Raw genomic sequence first — 18220 nt, forward strand, 5'->3', positions numbered from 1 at the left:
CTCCTTCAAGAGATCAGGGTTTCACATTATCATCTTGAAGTGTTTATATGTCGTAACTAAGTGTTTGAGAAGAAATTCTTGATCCAGTGTAACCCTCTTTAAAGAGCTCAAGTAACTTACATGGGATATTGTTTCTGGTGATCGTCTCTTTGCCTTGTAGAAGCAGTAAACTCCACTTTTAGTGTAGCAGCCGTGTTAGTCTGTATTTGCAAAAAGAAAAGGAGTACTTGTGGCACCTTAGAGACTAACAAATTTATTGAGCATAAGCTTTCGTGAGCTACAGCTCACTTCATCGGATGCTGTAGCTCACGAAAGCTTATGCTCAAATAAATTTTAGTCTCTAAGGTGCCACAAATACTCCTTTTCTTTTTCCACTTTTAGTGACACAGCCAGCACAAATTCATTTTAAAAGTTTTTTTTGCTTTCTTTCTTCATAAGGTGTCACTTTTACGAAGTCCATTCTTTTCATTTATTCCCTTCCGTTGACATTTTCCCCTTTCATGGGAATCTTTTGCTCATGTCCTCAAAATTGATTCACCCTTCTTGAACTTCAGCTTTGACTGGCCCTTATGCTAAACTGTAAAGTTTTTCAAAAGCACCTAAATGATTTAGGAGCCTAAGCCCATTGAAAGGCAGTGGGATTTAGGGTTCTCAATTATGTCTGTTCTTTTGAAAATTTTCCCAAGCTCTCGTCCCCATTAGATGACACAGTATCCTCACAATACTTTGTGGACTGCAAGATTGAAAGAGGTTTTTAAGAGGAGCCTTGAATCCTCCTCCAGTACTTTATATGCTGAAGTAGCATTTGTTGTCAACTCATATGGCCCTATCAATCAATCAATACTCTTTAAAAAAAACAAAACCTACTACAATTGGAAAGAGTGATGCTAAGAAAAAGCTTCCTTCTGTCAGGAGGATATTAGGCTGTATCTGCAGTGCTTCTTATGACATCAGTTCTCTGGCAGGTCAGTCTGTCTTTAACACCCTAGCACAAGTAAATGTGTGACTGCGGGTTTTGGTTCACCTCTTCCAAGCGAAACCCTCTTCAGGCTCCCTATTGAGGGTGAATTATTTTGAGTCTGTAGAAGATTTTTGAAAGATATGTTAGTCCTTAGATTTAACTAAATCTATCTAGAAATGCTAGGGGAGCTTCATTCATTTTGCTACAGTTGGAATTTCCAGTCATCCTGGAAATCAGTCTTCCTTTCATGCCATTGGGGTTAGGACATTCTCCTACCCCACCCGAGGGGCTGTCTCAGATAGACCTACTCCACAGACAAATCCTTCTTACCCAGGATCATCTTCTCTAAGAGACTCAAGAACATCTTTAAAACCTGACCCACTACCATGTCAAACAAAGGTTTCTTCAAAGATTTAAAAAATCCCAATCTACTAACTTTCCTGGTTTCCCCTCTCAAGACCTAGTGAAAAGAAACATTATCTTGAACAGTATCACAAAAGCTTTTTCCCTTGAGACAATCACCCATTCAGTCAGAATAGAGGCTTTAGTTTCTGCTCCTGATTCTTTGTGGTAATTAAAAAAAAAAAAAAAAAAGTGGGGGGTGGTTGTGGATGGTGGGGGTGAGGGAGCTTTTATCTGACCCTGGGCCTGTCTATCCTCTGAAAGTATGTGTACATAACCTGCAACAGAAAGCCTTCCAGCCTGGGTCGACAGACTCAGGCTAGCGGAGTTCATGCTGGCACTCTAAAAATAGCTGTGTAGATAACACTTTGAAGTTGGGGCTCAGGTTAGAGCTTAGGCTCTGAAGCCTAGGGAGGTGAGAGGGCTGAGTCTGATGATCTGGACTGATGGCAGTGCTCAAGTCTCCATTCAGGGTAGAAACTCTTGCCCTTCTGATCCAAGAGACAGAACTCAGGATTTCTCATTTCCTAGACCTCCTTGGTCCTCTGTGTAGTGGAGATCAGATCACAAGGACTGCATCTGCACTTTCCTGATCAGTTGCACATTACTGGCTGCCTCCACCTTCCACCCAGTTCTTTTGTGACTGTCAGACAGGAAGCTCCCTGAAGGAGTTATGACTGGGGTCCTGTGGGTGATTGCTGCTCAACTCTACTTTGGTCTGTAATCAGACTTCCACTCCTTTGCCTTCCCATTTTCTAGTCAATCTTTTACTAATTATTATAGCACCCCAAAGCCTGGTATCTGCTTTACATTGTAAATAAAGGACTAGGTCCCTGCCCAAAAACACCTATAATTCTTGACATTTTTTCTGTTGAAGCTTTGATGTAATCAACTGCTGTAATTTATCCTGGAAGCAAAAGTGAGAGTCAAGGCCCTGTGTTTTGAGGACTAGGAATCTGTTTTGATGCTGCTTTTTTCAACACAGTCCAAGATTCCTGCTGAATTCTACTAGCTCAGTTTTGCCTACTACATGCAGGATGCCTGTGCCATCTACATTGAAGCCAAGGTATTAAAAATGTGTCCTCACTTCAGCCCCATAGTGGTTGTCATTTCACTTGGCTGCAGCTCATATGACATTGCCTAAGCAAAAACACCAACTCCAGGAGACACGACCTTCCCTGACTTCCCCCCTCCTCTCCAGACTTACGACATTCCTCCCTTTCTCCCCTGAGGACAGTACCTCCCTTCCCCAGCGACTAGGAGGAAGAGGGCTCCATCGCGCCTTCTTATTCCAGACAGGAACAAACAACTTCATCTAGATACCTTCACTATGTACAACCCTGATATGGACCACTGTGGATGCAATCCCGCGTTCTGCTCCCCCCACATTGGCCATATTGGGTCCCTTGGGCAACATACAGGGCACAATTTGGGAAGCCTTCCATGGTGCAGAACCAGAGACCTGCACCTTTGCCTTCTCCATCAGTCTCTCACCCACCAGAGATTGAACCTCTCCTGGTACTGGACGAGGAGGAAGAACACGAGGACAAAGCTCCACCAGGACTACATTTCTCTTCTTCCCCTGATAAGGCTGTCATGCCCCCATTTCCTACTGCTGCTGATGACTTCAGGCACTTCCAGGAATTATTTCTCAGGATTGCAGTCTCCCCCTAGATTCCTCTGGAAGAAGTGAAAGATCAGCAACATAAACTACACTACTCAATATCCTGCACACACCTTCCTCTGCAAAAATTGTCCTACCTATCAGAGAGACTCGATCCCACGAAAGTGCTCTGGCAGACTCTGGTGTCCATCCCTCTGAACCGCAAATGGCAGACAAAAAATATTATGTTCCCACAAAAGAGATGAGATTTCTTTTCTCACATCCCACTCCCAATTCCCTAGTTAATGGGGTATAAGAAAAAAGACAGCAATATCAACCTTGATCTACCCATCAGGACAGAGACCTGAAGCGATTAGATTTATTTGGACGCAAGGCTTATTCATCTGCCATATTCCAATTTCACATTTTGAATTACGAGGCTCTTATGGCCAAGTACAACTACCTCAGCTACTCCAAGGTAGAGGAACTCCGCCAAGACCTGCCTGAAACCAAGAAAGAACAATACCAGGCACGTATATCTGAGGGACACCTCGTGGCCCATATAGCCCTACAAGCTTCTTTAGACTCTGTGGATACTGCCGCGTGCACCATCGCAACTGCTGTAGTCCTGAAGCAGGCATCATGGCTACACCTCTCAGGCTTTCCTAAGGAGGTGCAAACCACAATAGAAGACTTACCCTTTGAGGGCCCCAAATTATTCGCAGCGCATACGGATTACTCCCTACACTCCCTTAAAGACTCCCTAGCTACTCTCCGCTCTCAACATTTACACACTTGTGCTGAGGAGATGTCCAGGGGAAGTGTCATCTTCTCCTGCAATCCCAACCACTGCAGTACGCTCCCTAGCTGAAGTATGACACTCAGCACCAACAACAAAAGCCCCCTACGAAACGCAGACAGGCCACTCCTCAAGGGGCTACCTCTCACAAACCTCCAGCCAAGCAACAATTTTGAAGGTGTGATTGAAGCGCCCAAGAAGCCTCCCCCTGTGCCAGTCATACCAACCATCTTCAACATCCCATTAGTTTGGCAACTGTTTAGCTCCGTTCTTTCCAACATAGAGCCTAATCACCTCGGATAAGTGAGTTCTAGAAATTGTTGGAAAGGATATTCCATCCCTCTTCAGGGACCCCTTTTATGGACCTCTTCTACAAGAAGAAATAAATCCTCTTCTGCAACTGGGAGCCATAGAGCTGGTCCCTTCCCAACACAGAGGACAGGGTTTCTGCTCCCTTTATTCCTGGCCCAGAAGAAATCCGGTGGCTGGCGACTGATCCTGGTCTTTGAAACCTAAACAAGTTTGTCAAACTGCAGCGCTTCAAGATGTTTACCCCCTCCACCATTATCCCAGCACTGGAACATGAGGACTAGTTCTCCGCCCTTGACTTCCAAGACTTATTTTTCCATATCGCAGTACGCTCTGCCCACAGACAGTTTCTCCGATTCACCACGGGCACCGCCCTCTATCAGTACAAGGTAATGTCTTTTGGACTGTTGACGGCCCTTTGTGTAGTCTCCAAAATTCTTGCAGTAGTCGCTGCCTACCTAAGGAAATAAGGCGTTGTCATACTTAGACTGTCTTCTCAAGGCCCCACCTGAAACGGAGGCTCTTCGCACCATCCAGGTGACAATGGACCTTTTTATGAATCTAGGCCTTTGTGTGAACCTAGAGAAGTCTACTTGAATGCCAGTACAACATCTGGAGTTCATTGGTGCACAATTATATGCCATAAAAGCCGGAGCCTTCCTTCTAACTCTCAGATTCTCAACTATAGTGGATCTTGTATCCAAAGTCCAAGCCTGCCCCCAGATCTCTGCCAGGACTTGTCTCTTGTACTTGGCCACATGGCAGCCGCCACTTTTGTGGTAAAGCATGCACGGTTACATATGCAGTGTTTTCAGGCATGGCTCTGTACAGTATATGTCCCTCACAGACGCAGCCTCCACAAACTTTTATCCATGCTGATGAGAGTCAAGGACTCACTACTCTGATGCACACAGTCCAAGAACATCTTTGTCAGGGATCCTTTCTTCCAACCAGCGCTGACGATGATTCTAACAACCAATGCCTCTCTAAACAGCTGGGGAGCATACCTTCACAATCATACAGTGCAGGACAGATGGTCCTTAATCGAATCCACCCTACAGCTCAACCTCCTAGAGCCAGAGGTGAAAGTAAAGCCGATCCGGTCCAGCATATCGGTAAGAGCCAGTACACAGCTGACTGTATCGGCAGTGCCGCTGATGAGGAGGGCCAAAAGGGGTGGCTTCCCCGGGGCCTGGCAGTTTAAAAGTGCCTGGGGTGCCCGGCAGTGGCCGGAGCCCCAGGCCCTTTAAATTGCAGCAGGGAGCCCCTGAGCTCCCAGCTGTCGCTACTGCCACCAGTTGTTGCTGCGGTAATGGCAGCAGTAGCTGGGAGCCCCGGGGCTCCGGTGGTGATTTAAAGGGCCTGGGGCTCCCGGCCGCTACCACTTCCAGCACTGCGGACTCATGGAGCATGAGATTCTCCCACGACCGTGAGTGGGAACTGGATACATTAATCCTTCAGCTCATTTTCAACTGCTGGGGATTCCCCACCATAGATCTTTTTGACACACCACAAAATGCCCACTGTCCTCAATTCCGCTCAAGAGCGGGACTGGGACACGTATCTCTGGGAGATGCATTCCTCATCACATAGGATGCACCACTACTCTATGCCTTCTATGCCATTAGCTTTCTGCCTGGACAGGACTAAATCTTTTTCTGAAAATCACCACGTTTATTCCTTTCACGGACCGAAAGATCCAGGGACACAGCCATCTAACAATGCCTTTCCAAATGGATCTTGCAGCGTATACATCTGTCCTACCAACTACACAATCAATTAGAGCACATTCCACCTGCTCGCTTTCCACCTTCATTGCCTTTCTCAGTAATGTTCCCACTGCTGACATTTGCAAAGTGGCCAGATGGGCATCAACAGACACTTTTGTCCATCACTACACCTTTACTCACGACACCACAGCAGACACTTTCCTAGGACATACTGTTTTATCATTTGAAATAAATGCTGCTTCAAAGCCCTAGCCTTCCAATTAGGGGCACTGCTTCTTCGTCACCTACAGTGGAACATCCATAGGGACATCACTTGAAGAAGAAGAAGAAAAAGTTACTCACCCTGTGCAGTAACTGAAGTTCTTTGAGGTGTGTGTCCCTATTAGTGCTCCATTACCTGCCCTCCTCCCCTCTTCTTCAGAGCCAACACATAGGCTCTGCGGCAGAGAAGGACCTGGAGGGCAGTTGGACCTCACAGTGCTCTATATACATCCTGCTCAGAGCGCAAGAAAGGGGAGGTGTGCATGTGCAGTCCAATAGGCACTGCCGATGAAGATCTCCTGTCTCAGGGGCAGGGGGCGCTGCCACACCTACATTGGAGGGACACATGGGGGGACACATTCTGAAGAACCTTAGTTAATGCACAGGGTGAGTAACCACCTCCTCCCAATAAAATTCCTTTTATGAATAGACAATGTGCCATTTGGTATGAGGTTCTTTTTGATCTTTTGCCTCTTTATGGATCAATATTTTTAAGACTTGGAGAGAGTCACATTCTTCATGTATAATGCTCATTCTGCTATGACAATAAAAATCTCCTTTTAGAAAAACAAGATCAGTATCTGAACAGAAATCTTTCATGCCAAGTTTCAGTGCTGAACTAATTTGTACAATTTGCTGGACAGAGGTACTTCTGTGGTACTATGAGTGTTGTAACATGCATTAAACTGATCTGTTTCACAATCAGAACTTTAAAATCATTGATTGCTCTCCTAAACAGAGCTCTCAACTGTACTGTATCATTGTGACGGGGTTCCCGGGGTGCAACCTGAACTGTGGGACCGCTGAGCCCTCTGTCCCACCAACCTGGGGTATCCCTCTCACACTGTGATGCTGTTGACAAGCTACAAACCTCTGGCAGGTACTGCACTTACACAGACATCCACAGGCAGGGACACACCCAACAGAGTTACATGAATGCTTCTCCCAGCCACTCATGAACCAACAATAGAGAGGCTCCAGCCAATTCCCCCCAGCTCCCCAGCCTTGCACCCCAGAACAGTACTGCCTTGTCCTGGTCAGAAGCCTGACGAATGTAAGTTCATTACCCAGTCCGCATTTCCCTCAATGTGGACAGGACATGCACTAGCCTTGGTATTTTGAGTTGAGATTTCCCAGCCAAAACACACTGTTTTAGGTGAAATATAAAACATATTTATTAACTACAGAAAGATTTTAAGTGATTATAAGTAGTAAACTTAGAGATTAAGGTTGGTTACCTAAGAAATAACATAAATTTGCAGTCTAAGTTCTATAAACTAGAGAGGATTTGAATCAAGCAGTGTCTTGTCCTGATAGAGAGTACAAACTGGTCACAGATCTTCAATACACAGGCTGGAATTCTCCTCCAGCCCAGGACTCCCTCACCTGTTCAAAGTCTTTGTCCCCCAGGCATGTTTTCAGGTGTTGAGTTGTGGGGTCAGTGAAGCCAAGTCATAATGTGGCTCCCCTCCTTTATAATTTCTTCCAGTTTTCTGGAGAGATCTATCCTCATGAGGTGGGGGTCCTCCCCCATTGGTCAAGCATTCTCCATTGTCCACATGCTCTCTCTGAGAAATCTCCATTATATACAGTTCCTGGGATAGTGGATTCTTTTTAATGAGCCATCAGCCCATCCGGCTACTCCATTGTTGTACTTGGAAAGGGTGGTGGTGGGTGTTCCTAACATCACAACATACGTCAGTAACATACACATAACAAAACTTCACAACTTCACACAGAATGACAACACATACAATCCAACAGGTATTAATGTTCAACAAATCAAGACTTTTCTAAAATGATATCTCACAAGGCATACTTTGTATGTAACACATCATAATTATATGATAGTGGTGAATATGGGGGTTTCAGGGTGCTGTTTTGAGGTACAGAGTGCCACAGTCATGGAATACATTTGCATTGCAGCTGGTTATGGCAGGTTCCCTTTAAAAGGGATAGCTGGTGGGCTAGCTGGGAGATGTTTCTGCTGCACCTTTGGGCCCCCTGCTCTTTTCCTCCTCACTTCCACCCTTCAAAGAGCAGAGAGCATCCTGACAAAAAAGAAACAGAGCTGCTTTGAAGTTGAAAGGAGTTTTAGACAGGGAAGAGGAAAAAGCCAATGACTGGGCCCACACCTTATTCACAGGAGGAGGGAGCAGAAAGAGCACAGCAGCTCTAGGCCAGATCTGCTCCTTTCTTCCCCATGAAGGTGTTGACCCAGCAGCCACCTCCCTCCTCACCCACTCTATCTGTTAATGGCAGGGCAGGAGGAATAAAACCTGCTGAGTCTTTCTGGCCAGCTCTCCTTTCATCATAGGCAGTTCTGCTATAGGGAAGAGAGTGAAAGGAAAGATTGAGCTGCAGCCCCCAGGAGCTGTAGCAGCCTTTGGGAGTCTTTGCACTCCAGCAGCAGCAGCCATCATCCTTAAGGGAAGAAGAGGGTGGCCACTCACTGCAGGGGAGACCATATTAATGTTGTGTGTATGTGTGTCATTGATTGGGATTATGGCAGAGATTTGGGGTGCCATAAGGCAGCTGGCTTGAATTGCATTAATTTTATGTGGGTGAATTTAATTGAGGCATTTTTGTATTGAGACTGTCCATTCACACCACTCTTGTAGCCCCAACTAGTAAAAATGTGGAACACTTGTGTGGTGGTGAACTAGAAAGTAAAGATTGTTTCAGCATAAGTTGTCATCTAGGATGTTTTCTCTAAACCAGTTGTGCAATCTGTTGTATGCTGTTCCCCCGGCCCTAAGTAACCTGTAACACATTGCAAAACTCATGTAATTGTTTCATGCAGTAAGAAGCCATCCTTGAAAACAGATTTTGTACTTTAAAACATTCTTTCTTATGGTTTGATGTACATAAACACATAGAGTACTACATTTCAGTTGTTTGTCACATGTTTTGTTGGTAGTGTAATACATTGGCAGGTTTATTAAAGGTTGAGAGGTCTGTACCTGATTTGTGGTTTTACATTGTAATATGCTTATAAACTGAAACCTCTGTCCTTTTTAGAACTGAGGGAAGATGGTTTCCAGCCCCAGAACTTCTTAGTCCAAGGAGTGAAGGCTTTACTTAGTGCTTTAAAGTTATGGATGAAAAAAGAAGTAAGTGCAAGTGTATTTGTTTGTTCGTTTGTTTTAGTGAATTGTTTTTAATTTTAAAACTACATGAAAGTCTGAATCCTTTTAGAGTGTTTTGCCATTTTATAGATCTTTCATCCATTCGTAAGTATTGGAAAACTTGCTAGAAATTATGGATGGATGGTTTGGGGGAAAGCTGTCTGAGATGGTTTTATATTGTATGACACTATCCGTCATTATAGACCAATTACTATATTTAACTCTTGGGATTGCATTTAATCCAGCTTTCTCTTTCCAGTATATGATAAAGGAGTTAGACGGCAATCACATGAAGTTTCCCCATGTGAAATTATTATTGCATGTTGGCACAACGTACTTTGTGTGTCCACTGATATCACTTCTGTACTGCAGAGATGATCAGAATTTGGCAGAAATGTATTCTGATTTAGAATTTGCTTTTGTTTTCCTCCACATTTTGCACATATGGTGCACAGTAACTTAGACCTAGTAGCCTTTAAAAGCTTATCTACAGAAATGGCTCCTTGTAGGTGCTCTAAAGGAGATTAAACTATCCAGAAATGAATATGGGGAGACCCTAAATACATTAGTACACTGGGAACCCCTCTGAAAAAAGTATTATATTTGTTAGCCCCATCTCTAGCAAAGTTACTCTGTGTGGGGGAGGAAAGATTGAGATCTTGTTTTCCCTCCCTTTGCTGAATGATTTGATTCCCCCTCCCCCCCATTTAGTTGAAACAAGAAGCTCTGAAGACCAAATTATTTAGAGCAGTAAAGGGAGAAGGAAAAACACAGGACACATAAACTAAAGATGTCCTGACACCCCCCCTCCTACCCCCCCAAAGAAAACAGTACTGATTTTGTGGGGAGATTTGGGGTTCAACACTTTATTCTCTATTCTCTCCCCCCCCCCCCCCCCCCCCCGCTATGGTGGTTGGTCTGGTCTACAGGCTTAGCTGAAAGCTCAAGAGGGGACCTCTTTGGCTTCAGGCCCACTTATCCATGCTTCTGTGAAACTAATCACTGCATAACCATCTCCTCTCAGGCCTTCTTTGAATATTCACAGTAAGCTAAAAACTGGGAGAAGTTTGAATTGTAATTTTTCACAGAAAGTGGTTTGTTTGTTTTTGTTTTTGGTGTGTGAGTGCCCTCTGTGTATCCCACTCCTGGGATATAGCAGCTTTGGAATATTTCTAGCGAGCAGTGTCAGTTGGGGCCATTTTCCCCTTCTCTCCCTCTCCCCCCACAAAGGATTCAATGGGTATAAAAGGGAAGAGTAATGGCCACACCCACCCTTCAGTTCCCTTTTAACCATCAAAGGTGTAGAGAGGTTGAATCATATTCAGTGTCATTGATGTTTCTTATCTGTTTTGTGCTTTTTGGTTCTGCCTTTTGTCGGCTGTTTTCTTTTTTGTTAAATTAACAGTACAGGTTTCTTCAGTTTGAAGAATAAAGAAGAAATGCTACCTATTGGGCTCAGGTATCATATGGATGACTTGCAAGAGCCAGAGTGCTGCCTCACACTCCCTTTCTATCAAGGGAGGCTCTTCAGACTAAGTCTGGTTGTGATCAAGTTCAACACTGACTTTGGACATCCCCTAGCCTTAAGTGGCTCTGTGTCCAGCTTAAGCAACATCCATCTCCCCAGTCTTATCTGGACGAGTCCAGCACTGAGGTCTTTAGGTCAACCTAATTCATTGCCAAGGTTCTAGCATTGTCAATATTGAGGTTGAGGTTCACAGGTCCCTTCGGGTTGACTGAATTTCATGATGACATCTGTTGGGGGGCTTATTCCTTCACCCACTTACTTCCCTGGTCCTTCTTGCATGAACAGAGAGCAACAATACCCAAAGTCCAAAGGTGCAAACAATTCTATGTTTATTGGGGTGAACTTCCAGCAAGCATGATTCCAGTTTCCTTCCTTAGTGTCCCCCTTCCCAGCTCTGACACCACAGAGCCTTACCTGTGTCCCTGTTCCCATTCCCCCCCTTAGCAAAACACGATTCCAGTTCCCCCCCGTTCCCTGTTCCCATTTTTCCCCCCCTTACTTCCTGATTGACTGCAGACTATAGTAAAACTTGAGTTCTGCTTAGCTATACCTTAACCAATCATTTTCCTGAAATGTAACTAACCAATCCTAACATATTGTAACATGATTATTTAATCAGTTATATCCCACCACCCAGCAAAATTAATTATACACCAGACAGAAACAATCACAGAACCAGACAGAGACCATGCAAATAAACAATAGCAAAGTGGGAAATAGAATGACAAAACAGTAGAGAAGTGAGGATTTCACATCTCAGCTATTGATAAGTGAGTTCTTGCCAGACAGGATGCTATCAAACTAAGTTTCCTTTTACATTTTCTAGGCACTTCCCTTTCTCTGGAGGCGACAGGCACTATCAGGACAGGATTGTGTTCCTAACAACCCAATAGCACCTTATTTCAGTTAGACTAATTTGGAATGTGAGCATGTGACCGCACGCTTCCCAGCTTATGGCTGCCTCTGCTGCTTAGCCAAAGGCCTTAGCCTAAGAAGAGGGCCTCAGACTGTCACAGTGAGAGAAGGCCCTTACACCAGCAGACAGTGATTTTGATTCTTTCTTTTATACCTCTATAACTAGCTAAGTGATCAGAATAAGCCTAAATTCTTAGTCTAGGCCTTTGCAGACAGGCCTGCATACCTATATCCTAACAACATCATCGGTGTGACATCTCTTGAGCCACTAGGAAACCGCAATAAATCAGTTAATTAATACATTTGGCAGCCAGTCCTGGAATCCCATTGCCTTAGCACCGGAGGTCTGTGTTCCAATCAGATTAGGTCCTCTTGTGCTGGCAAAACTGGTACTTTGGTCCTAGAACCTATTCTGTTATGGTGCCAGGAAGACCTTGGTCTTTGTCTCCTATGCATAAACTAAAGATTATCTGCTTTGGGCACAGATGCCTCAGAAATCTTCTCCTATTATTTTAAATTTACCTGTACCTGAGTACTCAGATAGCAACAATGGCCAATGGGAAGGCATTCAACTTCTTAATCTCAGTTGGGAACCCCAGATATATAGTACCAATTCTTCAGAATTGTTAGTGAATAATGTTCCTCAGCCACAGCAAATAAAGATTGCTACCTGTAAGGTGACATTGAGATTGTATCACCTTTTCCAGGGGACAAATTCTAGCTCTTTATCAGTCCAACTAGTCGCAAATGTCCATGAGATGCTTCTTTTTAAAACTGTGCTTTAAAAAATACCAGAGAACCTTCCTAGGCTGACTTCATCCATCTTAGATGTCAGAGTATTTGTGTGTCTCCAAACTTTGGTCCACAAACAGGTTCTTTAACAGTGTAACTGGGTGATATCTTTACCTGGGCCACACATACAGCCTCCAGAAGACAGGAGCCATGATTCATTGATACTGCTTACTCCTGAGTCACTTACGTCTCACTTCACTTTCTGTATCTTCAGTGATCTAACACATGCTGATCAGAGAATTCCTTTCTCACATCCCTTACCATTTACAGCAATATTTCCAGATGGCAGACTTGGGACCTTCATCTTGTTATCTAGCCTTTTTAAGAATTATGGACTCTGGTGGAGGTGAAAGCTCCACATTATGGTTCTGGAATTGAATGCCATTTGTCTAGCGTGAAACTATTCCTCCCTTTAACGAAGACCAGAGACTCATCGACCAAAAACACAAATGTCTTCGTTAGGTCTCTCTGCCATTATGTATTGTGTAAAGACTATGACCAGACTAGACCTCTTTGTTACCAAGGAAAATATCCATTGTCTCCTGTTCTGCTAGAGAGGTCACTTCAGGGTCAAACAACACCCAGTGTTCCTGACAAACTCCCTTTTTCTTAGATTGGAATTGGGAATTCCTCTGTTCCATTCCATATAGACCTGCCAGAGCATATGCATTTAGAACGTAGAGGATTTAGAAAGAAGAAATTGAGAGAGGTGGCCAAAAAGAATGAGTCTGAAGAGGGTAGAAAGAGATGTTAGGCTGAAACAGGTTATTCCAGCAGCCCTGAAAGATGAAAATGATGAAAGGACGTCAGAAAGGAGCAAGATGAACAAAATATGTACAAAATTCTACAGTGATCTCTAGTCCTCACATATCCGTGTCCAGCGTACACCATCAAGGCAGCAGGCTACAGAAGAAGTTTGTGGTGTTATTTGGGAAGAAATTGAATACGCAGTTCTTAACATAAAGAGAAGGAAGGAACCCAGAGTGGAGGATGATTGGCTGGAATATCTCAAAGCAGGGGAAGATACTCTCTTCAAAGCGTTGACGCAATGGTTCACCATCTACATCAATAGTGTGTTCCAGATGCATGGAAGAAATCAAAAACAATACTATCGATGAAGAAAGACGATCCAGAAGAATTGAGCAAGTACCATCCAATCACATTCCTCTCACAAGTTTATAAGGTCTTCACCTGCATCATACTCAACTGGGTTAAGAAGGATCTTGAGATGCATGAAAGCAGAGAACAAGCTGGTTTCCGCTCAGGGTATTCGACAATTGATCACATCCACTCAGTTAGGCAGCTCGTCAAAAAATGCAAGGAATACAAAGTACCATTGTGTCTTGCATTTGTCGACTACAAAAAGGCATTTGACGCAGTGGAGATTAAAGCTGTACAAAACGTGCTCAACAAAATCTGAATTGACCCGAGGTACATTGACCTGCTGGAAAAAATTCATTGCAGTTGTTCAACAGGGATAACATTATTCAATATCCCGTGCATTATTATTATACGTAGAGGAGTCAGACAAGATGAGTGTGTCACCGAAGCTGTTTTCAGCAGTACTGGAGTCACTGTTCAAAAAATTGTACTGGGAAGAAGGAATCAGAATTGACGGAGAACAGTTAATGCATCTTCTCTTCGCTGACGACTGTAATATTGGCAAAGGACACCGCAGAACTGGAGAACAAATTGCAGCAACTACAAACACTTTCGCATGATATCGAGTTGGAAATGAACACATGGAAGACTAAGTGGATGCAGAATGAGCATTGTGCAGCAGGAATCATCACTGTAAACAAAGTAATTGAGGAGGTCAACAAATATATTTACCTGGGTCAGCAGCTGAACAGAGACAACTCATTTGAAGGGGAATGCAGTAGGAGGAGACAGGCGGGGTGGGCAAGTTTAATCAAAAGCGGAGGAAGAAAAATTCACTGTCACTCAGAGGTCAATGGAAAGGTGAATGTGTAAGGTATCGCTCCATGATCACATATTGAATGAGGTGATCAGAAGGCATACAGAGGTGACTGATGTAGTGCAGGCGATGTATAACAGAAAGAGGAGATGGGCTGGTCAGGTAGTCCACAGACAATAGGTGAACAACCTGCATCAGTGACTGAATCCCCAGAGACCACAAGCGACCACTGGGCATACCGAAAACGTGCTGGGCCAATCCTGTGACAAAACACTTTGGCCAGAAATGGAAAGAACGTGCTCGTAACAAAACAGAATGTTGTGGCATCAACTTGTGTTCGTGGAGGGATGGATGAGGACAAGCCAGACAAAGGTGATTCCATATAGGTTCTTACTGCACTCAGCACTGTTGTATCTGAGTGTGTTCCAATAGTGTATTAAGCAAGATGACCAATGTCACATGTTGTTTGTTCTCTTATCCTCTCCAGGGGGAGAAGTATATGCAGGGGCCAGTCTTGTTAAGGTTTTATAAAATATACATGTTGGTATGTATGTTAGAGAAGGAAAGGTCAAAGAAATGTGCCTTGCACTTGGAGTGGAAGGTGGGAAGATGTGTGATGGTCTTTAGTTCCTGGGAGAATTCATTCCACTTTTTTTGGAGTGGTCTCTGGGAAAGGTCTGTCTCCCTGCACAGATGAGATTTACCTTTATTGTGTAGAGTTCCATTGCACGAGAGGAGCAAAGTTGTCCACCTCAGTCTTCATCCTAGAGCTTTAGGTGGTCTTTTAGATATCTTGGGCTCAGACCATGGAGTACCTTGAAGATGAGGATCAAGACCTTAAATTCAATTCACTATTTTATGGGAAGCCAGTGTAGGGAGCAGAGGTCAGGTTTGATGCGCTCACAGTAGCGTGTATTGCTAAAAAGATGTGCTGCAGCATTCTGTACTAGTTGGAGCTTCCAAAGTGCTGAAAGCTTCTTGCCCAGATATATTGGCATGCTTATTCCATCTGAGAGTTGACAAAGGTGTGAATAACTGAGGGCAGGTCCTCATCTGCCAGGATGGGAAGAGGTCTGCTAGCCAATTGGAGATGATAAAAAGAGCTACTCACGATACTGCTGTGTAAGAGTCTAGTGTCTCCAAGGAATCCAAGAGTAATCCTAAACTACAGAATGAATTGACCAGTTGTGGATGTGTGCCTTCAGTCAAAGGAGACTTCACTGTGGGTATCTACTCTTTAGTATGTTTTCATCTGCCCACTTGCATCATCCATTTCTTGCTCGGATTCAGCTTCAGCCAGCTGTTCCTCATCTGTGAGCTCATCTCATCTATACACTGGGTCATCTTAACGGTGGTAATGTGGTTATATGTAGTGAAGGATAGGTAGGGCTGTGTATCATCTGCATATTGCTGGCACTTGAGTCCATGCGTCTGACCAGTTCGCTTAGTGGCTGCATAGAAATGTTGAAAAGGATTGGAGGATGAAATTGTGGTCATTTTCAATATTAGCTTGGCCTGCCATCTACAGCGGATGCGTTGTTGTTGTTTTTGTTTTTTGTGTGGTAGATTTGCAATCCTTGTTTACCTAGAATGCCTTAGCCCCCTTTTCTAGGGGGGTTGTAATGCTTGCTGAACTCCAAGTGGGAGTATACAGAGGCCACTCAAAGAAGAAAGAGGTTTCTTCCAGTAACTGTTCTTCGAATGTTGCCTCTGCATATCCCACCTTTCCCTCTTCTTTGGAGTCTCAGGTTTGGTTCTGCACTTAAGGTTTGCTGACATAGATTTGTTGGTTAGGAGTGTGAAACAAATCACATCCTTGCCTGACAAAGCTATGCCAGCAATAACTCTAGTGTAGATGCAGTTACACTGGCAACGAAGTCCTTTTGCTGGCGTAGCTTATTTTGCTTGGGGGATTGGTATAAACTATACCAGCAAATGAATTCTTTTGCTGGTATAAACTGTCTCCACTACTAGAGTTTGCTGAATTAGCTGTATCGGCACATGCTTTCGAGTGTAGACAAGGCCTCAAGTAAATAAATGAAATTAGGGAAGGAACTGAAGGGCAGTTGGGGCCACTCCTCCCTTGAATCATCTGGTGGGATGGGGTGGAAGGAGTGAGTAGCCCCAATGTGCACTGCTTGCTCGAAGAACAGCAGTTACTGGTAAGTAACTGCAGAGCAGTCAATTTAATATTTTCCATAAAATCAATGATCATGATGTTAATACAGCTTTAACCTCACAGCTATGTATTATATTGCATCATCTGTTAAAGGAGAGCCTGCTCTTTCCAACTATCTAAAGAAAACTAAATTCTCAAAAAGGTGCTAGGAATATAAAATTAGTACAGGCTGATGGCTGATTTTTTCCATACAGTGTGTTTCGTAAAGAAAGAAGGCATCAGTTCTTAACTAATGTGGTCTCTGATTTCATCCCAGTAATTCTGTATAGGTGTGCTTTTTCCTATATGTGGCTCTTTGGAGAAGTTATGTTATATAGTTTAGATGTTAAGCAAATTCTCAGTTAATTAGCTAGAACTAAGCCTTCATTAGGTCATTTAGACAGCTTATACTGACTGAAGATAAACCTATGGGGAAAACCCATCTATGTTCAGATATTATCTAAATGAATTAAAGTGAACATATACTATTATGGCCTTGCAGGCTTTTCAATACCATAAGGCCTTGGATCATGCTCTACCAGGTTTAAAATAGGCTCCATCACTGAAATATACAAGGATGCTGCCTGGAGATCAATTCATGCATTTACTCAGCATTGCTTTTGATTTGTCTTTTAGATCTTAGACCCAATTCAGATTAGTGCTGTGACCTTAATGTAACTGAATTCTCTTCAGACCCCACCTGCTTTTAACGTTGTTACTATTAGTAATCTCCCCAAGTAGGGTTCCATACTGACCATACTCAAAGGAGAAAGAGAAGTTGTTTCCAGTACAAGTAGTCAGTTAAATAGATTGTCAGTATGGCTTCCTGTCCCCACTTCTTTAGATTCTTTGCTAAGGATTTTGATAAAATGGAAAGAGCTGATGGATAGTTGATGATGATGCACTCCCTTAAATATCCTTGAGACCAAACATGTAGTGCTGCTTTCTAGAGTTCTGACTGGATTCCCCTGCATGTATATTCATTCATACTGGCAATTTACTCTAACTATTACCAGTAAGTACTCTGGCTTAATTTGAATAGATTTTCTTTGAATCTAGGCTTTTCATAGTTTCATCTACTTTATAGTAGGCTTGATTTTTATCTTAGTATAATTTATTTTATCTTTTTCCACTTTTCACATACAGCTTGTAACAGAACATGCCTTTGAAATTCCAGACAATGTTAGGCCGGGGCATCTCATTAAAGAGCTCTCTAAAGTGATTCGCTCTGTAGAGGTAAGACTGGAAGACATTACTGAACTGCACACAGGTTACTGTGTTTCTCTTGTATCCTTTAATTATTTTAAAAGCTGCCATATTTACAAAAAGGGTACTTGATCACTTTGAGCCTCGTAGCTTTACAGTAGTTGCAACTTTAGTGTCATTATTTTCTGCAGTGTCACTTTCTTATTGTCCTTGCCATTTATTTTTGAAAGTAGAAGGCCAGGTGGAAAATTTTTTTGCAGTTGTCTAACTGCTAGTATTTCCGATTAACCAAAAACATAGCAATTTTTAAATTGTATAATCTTTATTTTAAAATTTAGAAAACTTAAATCTTTTCAAAAGCAAGTGAAAACTTCTAAGAGTTCTAGTTTTTAAATATTTACAATTTTTTTTTTTTAGATTATGCTGTTGTAGTGTTGTACATTTGAGAGCCCTGTATTTTCTTAGATTTTAGTGTTTTGTTTCCTTGCTTCTCCCCAATCTGTCCATTTC

General features: G+C 43.2%; 1 protein-coding gene across 2 annotated transcripts in view; it reads left to right on the top strand.

Moving 5' to 3' along the window:
• Positions 1 to 18220, top strand: part of KDM7A (lysine demethylase 7A) — a 95620-nt gene that overhangs the window by 50421 nt on the left and 26979 nt on the right. For both annotated transcript variants that reach the window (XM_073322670.2, XM_073322678.2), the window contains exons 10-11: positions 9087 to 9178; positions 17651 to 17740. In XM_073322670.2, coding sequence (XP_073178771.1) covers positions 9087 to 9178; positions 17651 to 17740 — 182 coding nt within the window. The remainder of the gene's footprint in view (positions 1 to 9086; positions 9179 to 17650; positions 17741 to 18220) is intronic.

Source organism: Lepidochelys kempii, chromosome 1 (assembly GCF_965140285.1).
Source record: "Lepidochelys kempii isolate rLepKem1 chromosome 1, rLepKem1.hap1, whole genome shotgun sequence".
Taxonomy (NCBI): domain Eukaryota; kingdom Metazoa; phylum Chordata; order Testudines; family Cheloniidae; genus Lepidochelys; species Lepidochelys kempii.